General features: G+C 38.5%; 1 protein-coding gene across 6 annotated transcripts in view; it reads right to left on the bottom strand.

Annotated features, from left to right (window-relative positions):
• myo9aa (myosin IXAa) overlaps positions 1–13838 on the bottom strand; it is a 93075-nt gene that overhangs the window by 52277 nt on the left and 26960 nt on the right. For all 6 annotated transcript variants that reach the window (XM_077518943.1, XM_077518944.1, XM_077518946.1 and 3 more), the window contains exons 3-5: positions 4529–4623; positions 4229–4291; positions 1678–1777 (exon numbers count right to left, since the gene is read on the bottom strand). In XM_077518943.1, coding sequence (XP_077375069.1) covers positions 1678–1777; positions 4229–4291; positions 4529–4623 — 258 coding nt within the window. The remainder of the gene's footprint in view (positions 1–1677; positions 1778–4228; positions 4292–4528; positions 4624–13838) is intronic.

Genomic DNA, 13838 nt, shown 5'->3' on the forward strand with positions numbered 1-13838 from the left:
ATCGTGACCTGTGAATCGTGATACGAATCGAATCGTCAGGTACTAGGCAATTCACACCCCTAATAATGCCAACTGACAATTTTTTTTCCTTTTTTGAAACAAACTGCAATTAAAGTTAATTTGAATGTTGTGAATATTTTCCTCTGCTGGTTGCAGCCAAGTAGTAACAACCACTTAGCCTCAAATGCTTGAAGACATTATTAATAAAGAAATAATTTCGCAAATTCTAAATGATCATCCATTATTCGATCCACCACTAATTGGCACTTGAAAAAGGTAACTTGGTAAGACACTAATACAGTTCACTATTCATTCTCATTGCAACATGAAGCTATTGGTCAGCGACTAATTACACTGTAGACTATTGTTGTATTCTCTCAGTTTGCCGGACATGTTTTCAGCATCTTATTAACATGTCTCAAAAGCTGACTGTAGTCTCCTTTAGTTGCAGTACTGTATTACGCTTTGTAATCTACATTCATAAAATTCCAAATAAGATCTTGTTTTTCAAGCTCATGATGACCAATTGTGTAATTATGGTGATTTTAATTCTCAGCGAATAAAAACTATGGGGAAGCAATCACTAGACAACTCATAGTTTGCTTAGGCAACACTTGTCAGTCTTTAAAATTAGGAGTAATGCATAAGAAGCAAAAAGCACAACAGCCATTTTGTCAGCCTGACAAAGTCAGGGTCCAATGAAAACAGAGTTATGAATGTGGACAAACGAGTGCTAATCCCTCGTGTGTTTATGTAGTCTGAAAACAGGTTGACTTCACTTTGCCGCCATGAGGGGGTTGTCAATCTGAGATCTGTTCAAGAGTTTGTATTTAGCCTTCATGGAAAAAACAGAAGGAGAACAAGCAGCATTCAAAAGAAGACTATGAAGAAGAAGAAGAAGATTATGAAGCGAGTGCAACAATGTGGCAGAATTTATGTATACATGTGTTTGTGCGTGCAGTTCAGGGGTGAGGAGGAATGAACGGAATTCCCTGCTCCTCTCAGCGTAGGCGTTAAGATTTCAGAGGACGGGAGGAAGTCGCCGGTAGTCATGGTGTGGCTGTCAAAGCTCTGAGGTGGTGACATGTTTTAAATAACATGTTTTACACAAGATTCACATTCCGTAAGTGTGACTTGATAGTGCCTTTCTTTCATGCTCGCAGTAAGTGAAACCTGTTTTGCTGATGAGCCAAAGCACATGTTGGCATGTGTTTGTCAGTGGTGAAGTAAGCATAAGGGTGTGTTGTGTGCGTGTCTGAGTGCGTGCATGCATGTCAAAGATGGATCTAAGTTGCAGAATGTTATTATTGCAACCACAATAATGACATACAAGAAAATACACAAAATAACAAGCAAAAATCTAACAGGTGAATTGAGAGGAACAAGTGGAGTAATGGTTTTGTGTATGTGTGCGTGCCTTTGTGTGTTTGTTCCCATTTTCCACCGACACTAACACCAACAGACATACAGTACAAACAAGCAAACTTACACTATCTCTGGAAAGAAAAGTGCAAACACAAACATACCACTCCCAGACATCATTACAGTTTTCTATCATCTAATTCGACAAAACCTCAACCTTCATCAGACTTCATCAGACCCCCAAGACTACCAAGCCAGGGACAATACTTGAGATGAAACGCTTTACTTTCTGGGATAGTTAACAGTGAGTCTTACCTGACTGAGGTAATGGTATTCTTCAGGTTTCATGAGGTGAAAGGCAGTCCTTTCTTCTTCACTCGCTCCTGCCAGCAGGTAGTAAAACACATGGTAGTTTCTGAAGGACAAAAGAGAGGCAACCTCATTGATGTATTTGTTCAACTCAAAAACCAGAGATGACATTTCTATCTGCAGCAAGGTAATATTTATGTTCCCTTTTCAGATGCTTAATAATTACCAAAACAGAAAAAAAACATCATGCTTTTTCAAAGATGGTTTAACAAAAGAAGAAGACTTATTTACATGATCACAAGTTAAGATAGGGTTTGGATTTAAATGATCAAAATCAAACTGGTTGTTGAACTTTTTGTTTTTGCAAACAAGTATCAGCGCGTTAACAATTACATGCCACTCACACTTTAGCAACAGATGTAGATTAGAGGATGATGGGAATTAGTCAACATTCTCCACACCAAGATTAAAATCAAGTTCAACTCAAGGTGAAAGCCTATAAAAAGCTGCTTTCGGCATTTATTTACTCACTAGTAGTAAGATAATTCAGTATACAAGAAGAATGACTAGGGCACACTAGGAAAAAGATGTCAAGTCAACCTCATAATGTTTTTGTGATTATTAATGCAACTCTTGGCCTACTATGCTGCTATGTAAATGAAGTAACATTTACTAGCAGCTTTTTGTACTTTATAGAAACCTGTTTTTGTGGTGATTAATAATTTGAATCACAGTTGCACGATGTGGCAATGTCCCAAATTATAGCCATTCATAATAATTCAGGTATTTGTTTTCTTCTGTTTTAGACCACACAAAACCATACACACGCACACACACAACTGTATACAATACATACACATTTATACAGTATATGAAACTACAAACACATATACTGTACATTCTCAATTACATGTGACTCCACCTGCTCCCATTAAAAGCATATTTCAAGATATTCCAGTCTCCTGATTCTGTGACCGGAATCAATGGCCCATACTGCCCGCTTCAGTCAGCGTAAATTCTCTTTATTAATGTAGACCACACTACATACATCTTAGCCGCTTTATCACGTCTTTCCTGTAAGTCAGGGATGCAGGGATGAGTGGCCAACTATCATTTTTTTGATGTTCGGTTTGGGTCTGAGTCGGGTTCGGAAGCATCACAGTGTACGGCAGACCTAACAATCATATTTAGTACCTGTATTATCAGCATTGTCTTACTAGCATAAGACAAAGACTGTACATGAACCTTAAGCTGAATATTAAATATATGGATATTGAATAAATGCCCATCGGTTTTCCATAACTGCCAACACAATGGGTGAAAAAGTCTACAATCAATCCCAATCAACATTGCTACTATTATGGTTTGCATTAATACTGATGTGAATCGATAAATTAATAATAATAAAAAAAAAATAAAAATAAAAATAAATAAAAAAAGATGCTTTATAGAGAATGTTAAGGCATTTATTCAGTATATTATTTATTTGGTGAAAATTATTGATATATGAACAACTTCTAGCGTAAATTTTTATGTCAATGGTTTAAAAATGTTCAATTGCCCAATGACCGTTTTAACATTCAATTGTTAGAGAAACTGGGGAAAAAAAAACATTTCTTTGAGTTATTTGGTGAAAATTATTGATATTTTAACAACTTGTAGCATAAATGTTTATGTCAATGGTTTATCACACTCAACTTAACTTTATTTATAAAGCACTTTAAAAATGTTCAATTGCCCAATGACTGTTTTAACATTCAATTGTTACAGAAACTGGGGATAAAAAATATTTCTTTCAGTTACTGAGACACTGACATCATCTAGGAGCAGCACAAAGGTTAGAGGTCATGCACAGTGTGCGGAGGCTGCACAATCAAGGTCCTTCCCTGAAAAAAGTGCAAACATTTTATAGGGTCTGAAGTCACCAAACCATCTCATTAAGGAACGGCTAATGTGGGGCCCACAATGAGTCCCCATGGTGAGGTTAACCCTCACTGAAGTGTCCGGTCAGCAGGCCACCACATTAGTGTCAAGCTTTACTTTGAACTGAATTTGCTCAATGAATCACACTGGTTAACACACAACAACAGTGTTACTTACATGAAGGCCTTTTGCCAAATTTAAAGTTATATTTGTTAAAGAAGAGAAAAGCAGGACGACATTTTATGGGCAATGTGGTTCAGTGACATAATGGGTGGTAATGAAATGTGTGCAAAGTGCCTGAAAATGGCACCGTTGGATTTTGAGGTGCACAACACACAAAGCTCACAAGAGCAAACGTGAGGAACTTTTGTGAGTTTATCAACAGCTTTTAGCACTTCGGCAAATTAGAAGTAGGAACTTTCTTATTCCACGCTATTTCAACTGTGTACTTCCATAGGTGGACAGGCTAAATGCTATTTACAATAAAGTATCTGACATTAGAAACTGTAAAGTGTAAAGTATTGAAAAAGCACAAAGTTGTAGTTTTCTTGTGGTGACCTCACATTTCACCACACATTACACAATGAGAACCATGGAACTTCCTGTGACACATTTCGGTATGATTTGCACTTACCGCTCATTGTGCTCCTGATAGACCAGCCTCGACTTCTCCAAAAGGTACTTCTCCACATATGCTCTGAAATGATATTTAAAAAAAGAAAGAAAGAAAAAAAGAAAAAGAAAGAAAGAAAGAAAGAAAGAAAGAAAGAAAGAAAACGAAAGAAAAACAAGAAAGAAAACAAGAAAGAAAGAAAGAAAGAAAGAAAGAAAGAAAGAAAGAAAACAAGAAAAAGAAAAACATTTATTTTTTTTCATCATCATCATCATCATCATCATCAGTAAACTGCACAATCCATTTTTTCTAGTTCCTTACCCTCTCACAGTTCCACTCTCCTGGTAGTTGACCTGGATGAATTTGCCAAAACGGCTTGAGTTGTTATTGTGGGCTGTCTTCGCATTGCCAAATGCCTGAAGAGGAAAGAGAGGGAAATGTGGTGGTGAGAACATAACCTAAGTAGCTCAAACATAGGGGCAGTTACAAGACAAACAGCGAAAGAGACACCTTGTTCAGCCTGATACCTTAGTGCCAGAGGTCAAGGGAGATTTGTTTTGAGATGTGATTTTTGAAGCAGAATGGATGTGTAAAGAACTCATTTGCAGGTCAGACATACATGGAGTTTTGAATTCATGCCCAACATTGTTGAAATGCTGTCAGTCAGGATGGCGCAGAGCCGGCTTTTCCTCTTTCATAGTTTCAAACAGTGTCAGTCGGAGACAGATTAATAACATGGTTTTAGGGTCTATTTAAATCAGAGAAAAACAAATTGGCAGTGTAAGCTTGGCCTTGCACTACTGTTAGAAAAAAAAAAAACGTGATTAATGGGGTCCGTGTGGCCATGTGGAACATGTCGTGGTAAGATGCGAGAATATTTCCCTTTACCGCTGTTTATGTTGTATGGCTGCCTGCAGGGGAAGTAGTTTTTCGCCCTAGATAAACCCTGCAGTTATTTGTAGCTTTGCCGCGAGTAAACAAATTCTTCTGTGAATCACTGAGAGTTGCTCTTTGTCTGTCTGCGGAATGGAAAAACATCCCATTGTGACCAAAACCTTTACCAGTGCCATCACCTGTCTGGCTGTCTTACACACACACACACACACACACACACACACACACATACTCAAAGATTACTTGTACAACAACTGCATTTTAAGTTCCTATCAGTTCATTAAAAAGCATCCGGAATCCAACCACACATGTAAAACGAAACCTCTGCCAGTTAATTGGGAATGAATTAGAAAACAACAGTGTTTACATTATATATTTAGCCTGGCTGGTTGGTTTCCCAATTTAGTGCAATGCAAACCTCGAAACAAGTCAAGTAAAATTCATAATAGCTTGTGTCATCACAATAAAAGCATGACAGAATCAGTGTTGGACTATTTACTCGTTAATAACAAAACAATAATATTAGTAGTGAAAAGCAGTAGTCGCACAATACAGTACACCAGTCAATATTTCCATTAATTGAAGTAAGAAACAGGCAAGGAATTAATGGATGATTACAGCAGCTGAACCTGATACAATAGTGTGACATCATACTCATGCAGGACTGTATAATTTGCCAGTGTACAGTATTCTGCCAATGAGTGCGAATAATGGTGTGAAGCTTTGTCTTGGCATTTTCCAGAAACAATCATCTTACAATCCTGTCTCTGTGTCTACTTTTAAAATGGTTTCTATTCTTTCCATTGTTGCACAATAACAGCTCTCTCTATTGACCCATCAATGGACTCAAGTATGGCTATTGGCTCGCCAAGCCTTTGTAAGAAAAAAAAAATGACTAAAGCAAGAGCATTGTTAGTTGCTGCTCTATATATCACTGCAGCTGAAAAAGTTGCAAAAAATTATATTGCTAATTCTACGTCAGTTCCAACCTTTGATAATGGGATTTGTGCAGAAACAGCTGAAATAGTCTGACTTCACGTTTGCAGGCATTGAGTGTGTTAATACAATTTCTTGCCAACTGAAAGTTGGCGGGGAAGCTGAACCTTTCCATTCAAAGGGGACCAGAAGAATTTGGAGACATTGGCCTCTCGGCTACTTTCACATCCTGGCTCACAAACACAGCATAACCACCAGACTTGTCCTTCATGAACTTTCTCTGAAAATCGCTGGAAATCGGAAGGCAAGGTGGAAAAAATGCATACAAATCTGTCATCATAATTGTAATTGCACACACACTTCATCACTTCCTGTTAAATGTGTGGTCTAATGACAGAATAGTTTGTATTCAGCTCACTTTCTGGCTGGTTCAGGAACTCAAGGTCAGACAAGGATAGACTACAATTTTAGTCGGCGTCCTCATGCTAGGTCCAGCCAATAAAAGATGCAATACTCTGCATATCGTCAGCAAAGAGGGACAATTTAGCATTTAACATCAGTGATGGGGCTTGTAGGAAGTAACTTGCATAATTTATTTATGCTGACAGCTGCATTTATCTTGTGCCTGCATTGTGTAATAAACAATGTTTCCAGACATCAGACGCAACAACTCTGGTGGGGGCATACAAAGTAGTGTACCGTATATTTTTACTGTATATTTTGGGGCAGGCGTGGCTAAGATTGTCACCTGCCACCATGAGGAATCCAGTTCAAGTCAACCGACAGAACAATGTGGGGAAGAAAAAACCCCAAACAAAAACAGAAAAAAAGCATCAGCTTGACAGGATGCCACAACAGACCCTCACTCCCTGGACTAACTCTGATTGCTTAACTGCTGAGGAAAAATATCCTGTACATGCGTTCATCACAGTAAAGATGATTCGTGGCATGAACATGTGTGCCATGCTTTCCTCAAAATACCTCAAGGATCAAGAACTGCATATAGTAGCACACTTAACACCTAGTTTAGGTGGACAGTATATAGCACCTATGTTTTTGTCTTGCTGAATAATCTCACTTTGAGGTAGAGGTCCTCTCTCGTGCCCTTGTGAGCGCACACAAGGCTTCTATTTTCAGCACCAATTCATGAGCAAGCAGCCAAATGACGCTTTGTCAATTAGTGTGCACGTCACAGCAGAGATATCCCCGAACACAAATACCAGCTCACCTACACTGCGTCTAAAAATTGACAGAGCAAATCGTGCAATCCGGCTCTTGCTCTGAAGCAGCGCTGGAGTTTCTCACAGCCCAACTGCCAACCCATGGGCAGAGAAACTCCGTGTTGAGGTGCTTCTACATAACAGTGGGCCGGAAATTCAGAACAGCTCATTGTTTTCAGACACCGGCAGTTAAAAGATTGACTTGATATTGACTTGGGTGGGCAGGCATTTCATAACTATTGGTAGACAAGCAATTAAAATGTTCAAAAAGTTATCTTAGTTTTTATGGGCCCTATTTACTTGAGAGATTCCCCTGAAGTTTATGCTAATGTATTTAATGCCATGCTGCATTATCAAGGTAAATAACTAGTGTTGTTCCGATACCGATACTGGTATCGGCAGAGGCGCCGATACTGCATTAAAACAGTGGTATCGGTGACTACTCACAAGTAACATGCCGATACCATTAATTCCAACACTAATATAGGATTTTGGACACAGCATCTTGTGTCTTGCTCGTGCACGACATTCACTGATATTTGACATGTTCACTGCATGCCGATCTAAGATATGCTATTGGCCCTTGAATGCTCTGAACCAATGGTAGGACAGATTTTTCATGTTGAGGAAAAAAAAGCCTTAGGTATCGGTAGCTGGGTATCAGAATCGGTATCGGAGGCCAAAAAACAGTATCGGAACAACACTATAAATAACACAACATCATGCGGATTCTTCTGACTAGATTTCGCCAAAAACAGCATGTGCTTTTGTAATGTGGAAAAACAAGGTGTTTGGTTGCATGTAGCGCATTATTCGCTGGATAATGTAAGTATGTTACTTTATAACAAAATATCAGAGTATATGACCGTGTTTCCTTTTCCCTCTGCCAAAGCTGAGACTGTTTGCACAGACACAATAGCACCACATCATATACTCCAATACTTTAGGTCAACATTTTTCCTGGCTTTGGGGCACAGAGTGAGCCAAAGGTGGACCAATGGCAGACTTGAGATGGAGCCAAAGTATTGTGGGTGTAATGTGACAGACCACCTGCAAGCTCACGAGCTCAGTCAATCATTGAGAAGAACCAACACACAGAGAGGTTTGATTTGATTAGCTTTTTAGGTTATGTTTAACACTGCCATTAATGTCTCACATCTTGAATGTATACAGAATACACACATGACCTCTCTATCTACAATTCCATAAATTATACTGTAGCTGTGTTTCCTGATAATGGGACACTAGCCAGAATAACTACAATATATAGGAAGTAAAAAATTCTGTACGGCGCCCCTGTTCAAATGCCAGAATTTTGTGATCAAAAATAAAAATCACTTCAACATCAGCGGCAAGACTTTTTATATCCAATAGGCACTAAATCAAGGTCCCTCAAACGTTTTCAATGCAAGATCAAAATCAGCAATTCGGCTCCTCCACAATTTTTTCATCCTACTAAAATTTGTTATGTATTGCCATAACATTATTGTAACAAACATGAACAAGAAATAGCTTGCCTAGTTGATGAACACGAAAAGAAGCTTTCAACATGCGTTATTTGCTATTCTATACTCCGTAGGGCAGTGCAGTTTCCCAGTTTTGTGTTACATGTGAATTATAAAATGTGGAGGAGAAACACATTTGACATTCATGATGACTTCATTCACAGCTTGGGGGAGAAACCAGATTTGATCTGTGATTGGCAAGATGCAGCCCATTTATTAGTGCTATTTTGAGTACAAGTCAAAAACATTTTATAGAGAGCAGTAGAGAATAGAGATGAGACTGGAAAACAGACTGTTACTGGTCATTGGTCAAGCTGCTGAGTCAGCACCCAGCAGTGTATTAAATGAATCAAGAGGTTCACATTAGATGAACAGATAGTTGGTGGATAAAGTGCCTGATTTAACACACTGAAGGATTATCCGTCCTTCCCAGTCAATCGATTCCCAGTTGATAAAATTCATTTCAACACGTGTCGTGTGTCTGACTGCAAGGGACTAAATGGAACAGATGGATACTTTGTCTACATTTCGAATAAACCTAAGTCAGATGAGCCAGTAAAGAAGAAGGGCTTTCTTCTGATTGACTCACCATTCTTTGCTTGACAGAGGCCCTGGTGTGAGTCACCAGCCACTCAATGTGCCCTTAAAGATTCTCCTCTGGACAGTCAGATGGCCCACTCACCCATCCATCACAAGAGCTGGCGTTAGAGTGTCACCATGATGGTCACATGGTCAACAATGGATCAGGTTTATGGCATCGCAAACTAAGAATGTGCAGATAGCTTTGTACTAAAAGGGGGAGAAATATACTGCACCTGAGGCTTTGTGTCATCTACTCTAGGGAGGAATATTAGTTCATTTAGCTGTAGTTGACTAATGCAGGAGCATATGAATAGCTAAACCGAATCCCAAAAGAGTTCAGAACGAGTTTTGAAAGGCTGTTTAAAAAAAAAAAAAAAAAAAAAAAATCAACCAGTAATGTTACTTATATTTTTTATAACCAACTAGTATCTGGTGAGAGTTGTTATTGAGCTGAAACAATCGGGCTTTTCAGCAATAACACAATAGAAAACCGTCTTACATCATTTCTAGGAATCACATGACCACACACTGCTGGGAGCAGATGTAATGGTCCAGTGAAATAAGTCATATAGCCATCAACATCACCAGGCTGTGACACAGTGATTTGCCAGAGAGACATCTCCTTTGTTAGACTTATGTGGTGTATAACATGAATCGAAAATATCAACAGATAACTGATACTTGATGGAGATGAAGTAGTATATTTTAAAAAAGTGAGTAATTAGCTGTGGTCTGTGAATTAACAATCAACAAACATTAAAAGAAAGAATGAAGTCTAAGAAAAAAAAATCAGAAGGCAGCTCCTACACTTGTAGCTGCAGTCCCGGAAGTGTCTTAGAACATGAAAGGGCCAACGTATTTTGAACCTGAAAATGATGCAATAACTGGATGATGGTTAAAAGTCAGAAAGCATCCTTATGTTATTCCGAACTGAAATATTTGGCCACAGTTAAATGATGTGAGTAGGCACACTGACTACCTAATAGTACATACAACATGATCTCATTCACACAGTGAATCGTCAAACACTGTCTACTTTGTTCTTTAGCTGGTCCTGCCTCCCCCAATCATGTGACAATATTAAAGAAAAATACTCTTCTCAACTTTTGACCCTGTCTTACATAAAAATGTTTGGTTCCTCAAGTGAGAGAGCGGCTAGGTGAGCGCAAAGTTGAGATTGCTAAAGCTAATTTATCTGAACCTGCAAAAGTTCAAAGAACGGTGGAACAAACAGGAGCTGGGGATCAGACGGGATCAAGCAGAGAAGCATCGAGTTTCAGTATCTACTTTACTGGGATAGTCGGGGCTAAACAATGGTGCAGTGTTTTACCGTTGTAATGAGATGAGGTAAACTAGGCTGGACAAGAAAATACATTTTGCCCAGAGACAATTGTCCTCCATTTGTCATAGTAACATTGCTTGGATGTGGAAAATGAGAAAATTAAAAACAAAAATCAAAACAGTTAAAGACAGTACATTGTAGGGCTGCACAATATATCGAAAAAATATCGATATCGCAATACTGGTCCATGCAATATGCACATCGCAAAGACATACAATAAGTTTCATATGGAATTTTATGCTTTTATTTGAATTTGGCAACGGGCGAAATCCTTGTTCAACTGTAAACATTGCATCATCAGAGAGCAAGCCATTGTCAACACTTTACATTGGTCAATAATTTGTAGAGTACATACAGTGTGTTTGGAATGAAGAATAATATAGAATTGTGAAAATTTATGACAATTATCAAATTGTGAGAAGGAGGTTTCACATTTATCTGCGCTGGGCTACCACAAATGAAGTTCAATATGTAAGCATCTGCTAATTGATGCAATACACATACCAGATGATACTCCAAATACAGTACCTCAAATGAGTGAAGTACCAAAGGTATTGGTATTTAAATTTGAGAATCAACCTTAGTGATATAAGAGGCATTGAAGAGGTAGGCTCAAACAATCAATCTCACACTCCAGCAGGTAATAGCCATCCAGTCACAGCACATTCACGGTTTGTTTTTTTGTATTTCCTTGTATTTTTGCTTGGAAACACCGCTCCATGTCATCAGTATATTCTGAATTTAGGATTATTCTGTGAAAAGACTATTACGCGACGCAAACCAGCTGCAGCCCCGGACCACATGCACAGTGACTGATTAAAGATTATTCATGAGAAGAGAAACGTGGGATGTAGAATACATAAAGATGGTAACCACTTGTCACGTTGATAAAATAATGGTAGTGTCTTACATGGGAACACAACAACGCAACTCACCCTTGCATGCCTCTTGGTTTGGACTAGATTTTTATTTAATAAACAATGGTTGCGAGTTGCTACTTTTGTCAAGAAGGGGCTGATCCTTTTGTTAAAATGTAATAAAGATGATGATCCCTAAGCAGCTGGATGCTTCAGCTGGTCATCTTGTATCGATCCCAAAAGTCTGGCATTCAGTTGTTTCGGGTTGTAAAAGTTGTCGGAGAGTAGTAGTTGTTTGATAGTGAGGAAATGCCGCCATTCCTTCCACTCAGCCCACAGACTTGGCTTAGCATGGGTCACTCCACCAACACAAAGAAACAAAAGCCGATTGTTGACTCAAATATCACACTGGCCAATGCGCCCACTTCAATGACACTCATAACATATCTCCAAGGAATTTGATTTCAACATGATACATGTAAAACTGCTTAACCTACCACCTCCTTCAATATGGGTTCCTTCAGATTCTGCTTCACAACCCAAAATTGTAAAACCCAAGGCAAGGTTACTGTTCAGTTAATTTATGTCAACTTCAAGGGGCTTGCATGAATAAAACTGAGTTGACTTAATGAGCTTTTCTAGATAAACTAAACCTAAATTGTAACATTTCTCTTTCTAATAATTCATGAATTAAGACATTGCACTTACATTAGCAGACATGTTTTCCTCCTCTTATGTCTGTGTCAAGGTATGATTTGTGCACAACCACATCAAAAACAGAACTTTATTCATAGCTTTGTATTGAGCAAAGACTATCTTTTGCTTAAGAGGTTTTGCAGACCTCTGATGATGTAATAGAGTAACATAGCAGGTCCATATCCTCCAGCATCCATCTTCTTGTTGCCTAAAAGTTTACTGAAAGTAGGAATAAGGTCTGACCAAAGCAAATGGGATCAAATTCGTCAGAGAAAGCCTGCACTATAGTTTTTAACGACACATCAAATGACTTTCAAACGAGTTAAAGAACTACAAAATATGAGCGAAGAATTCTTCATTTATCTTTCTGCTTGGATTGTGATGGAGGTTTGAATGACCCTGCTTGCAGATGTATTTGACAAGCGCAAAGTAAATATGCTCAGCCATTAGGAAAACAGGACTATCTTTCATAGCAAACACTAAACTGCTGCTGCCGCTTGGAACTTGTGCCAGTATGTACAGTATTTTCTCAGTGCCAGTTAGTACCTGCTGCATGAGATTTGTTGCCTCAGATCCATTTTAATGATGTCACTATCGAATATTTTTAGAATCGATTAATCTATCGATTATGTAATTGATTAATCGACAAATTTGATTTATTTAGAAAAGGATCTTTGTGCAGTTTGTCACTTTTTTTTACTCCTGACTGCCACCTCTGGCCAAAAGTGTAACTGCAGCATCTGTCAGGCTCGTTCATGGTGCGACAACCACAGTTGACAAACGAAGACATGACTTCAGTTGAGTTGAGAAAAACTCCGCCACTCCCCTACTCAAAGAAACTGTGGAGTTTGCGGGGGTCATTTTAATTATTTTTCTTCCCCATCAGAGACATTGCATACTTAAATATTATTCATGTTAAAAACAATAATGTATTGCAGCATTTGCCTGATGATGCTAGAGTTATTACCAAAGGTGACAACTGTGGGAAGCAAATACGGAATATTTCTTGGCTCTTCACCATGATGACAAAACAGCTGAAGGGCATTTTACCACAGAACCTCCTCAAGTGTGTATGCATATCGGCAAGTTCCTTCCGCTAACAGTGAGCATTGCTAATAGTTGATACAGATCAGAGTCATTCAACAGTGCTGGGCTAAGCCTTTCCCAGTTTCTCAAATGAACAAACACCAGCCAAGTGCACACAGGATGATGGCAAATCAACAATAGCAGTGAAAAACAAGACAAAGTTAGACGTGATTGTAAGAACAGCATAACCGGTTCTGCTGGAGCTTCAGCTAGATTTCGAAGCAAAAGTGACATTTTAACCCAGTGAGTAATCACAGAAGAACACAGAATAACTTTAAAAGAACTGAATACCTGATTGACATCATTTTCAAACGTATCAAGAGTCTGCACTGATTTATATAGTACTTTGAACAACCTCAAGAAACTCAAAAAGTTTTGAATATTAACCAATTGCATGAAATTTGTTGTGTATTATTTTGGCAGGTCCTTGACGATTTGCAAATGTATTTCCATGTGGATGGACGATGTTTGACATTGCATTGTCAGAAGAAAAAAAAAGTTTTGTTAAAATAC

Source organism: Festucalex cinctus, chromosome 4, assembly GCF_051991245.1.
Source record: "Festucalex cinctus isolate MCC-2025b chromosome 4, RoL_Fcin_1.0, whole genome shotgun sequence".
In the NCBI taxonomy this organism is placed as follows: domain Eukaryota; kingdom Metazoa; phylum Chordata; class Actinopteri; order Syngnathiformes; family Syngnathidae; genus Festucalex; species Festucalex cinctus.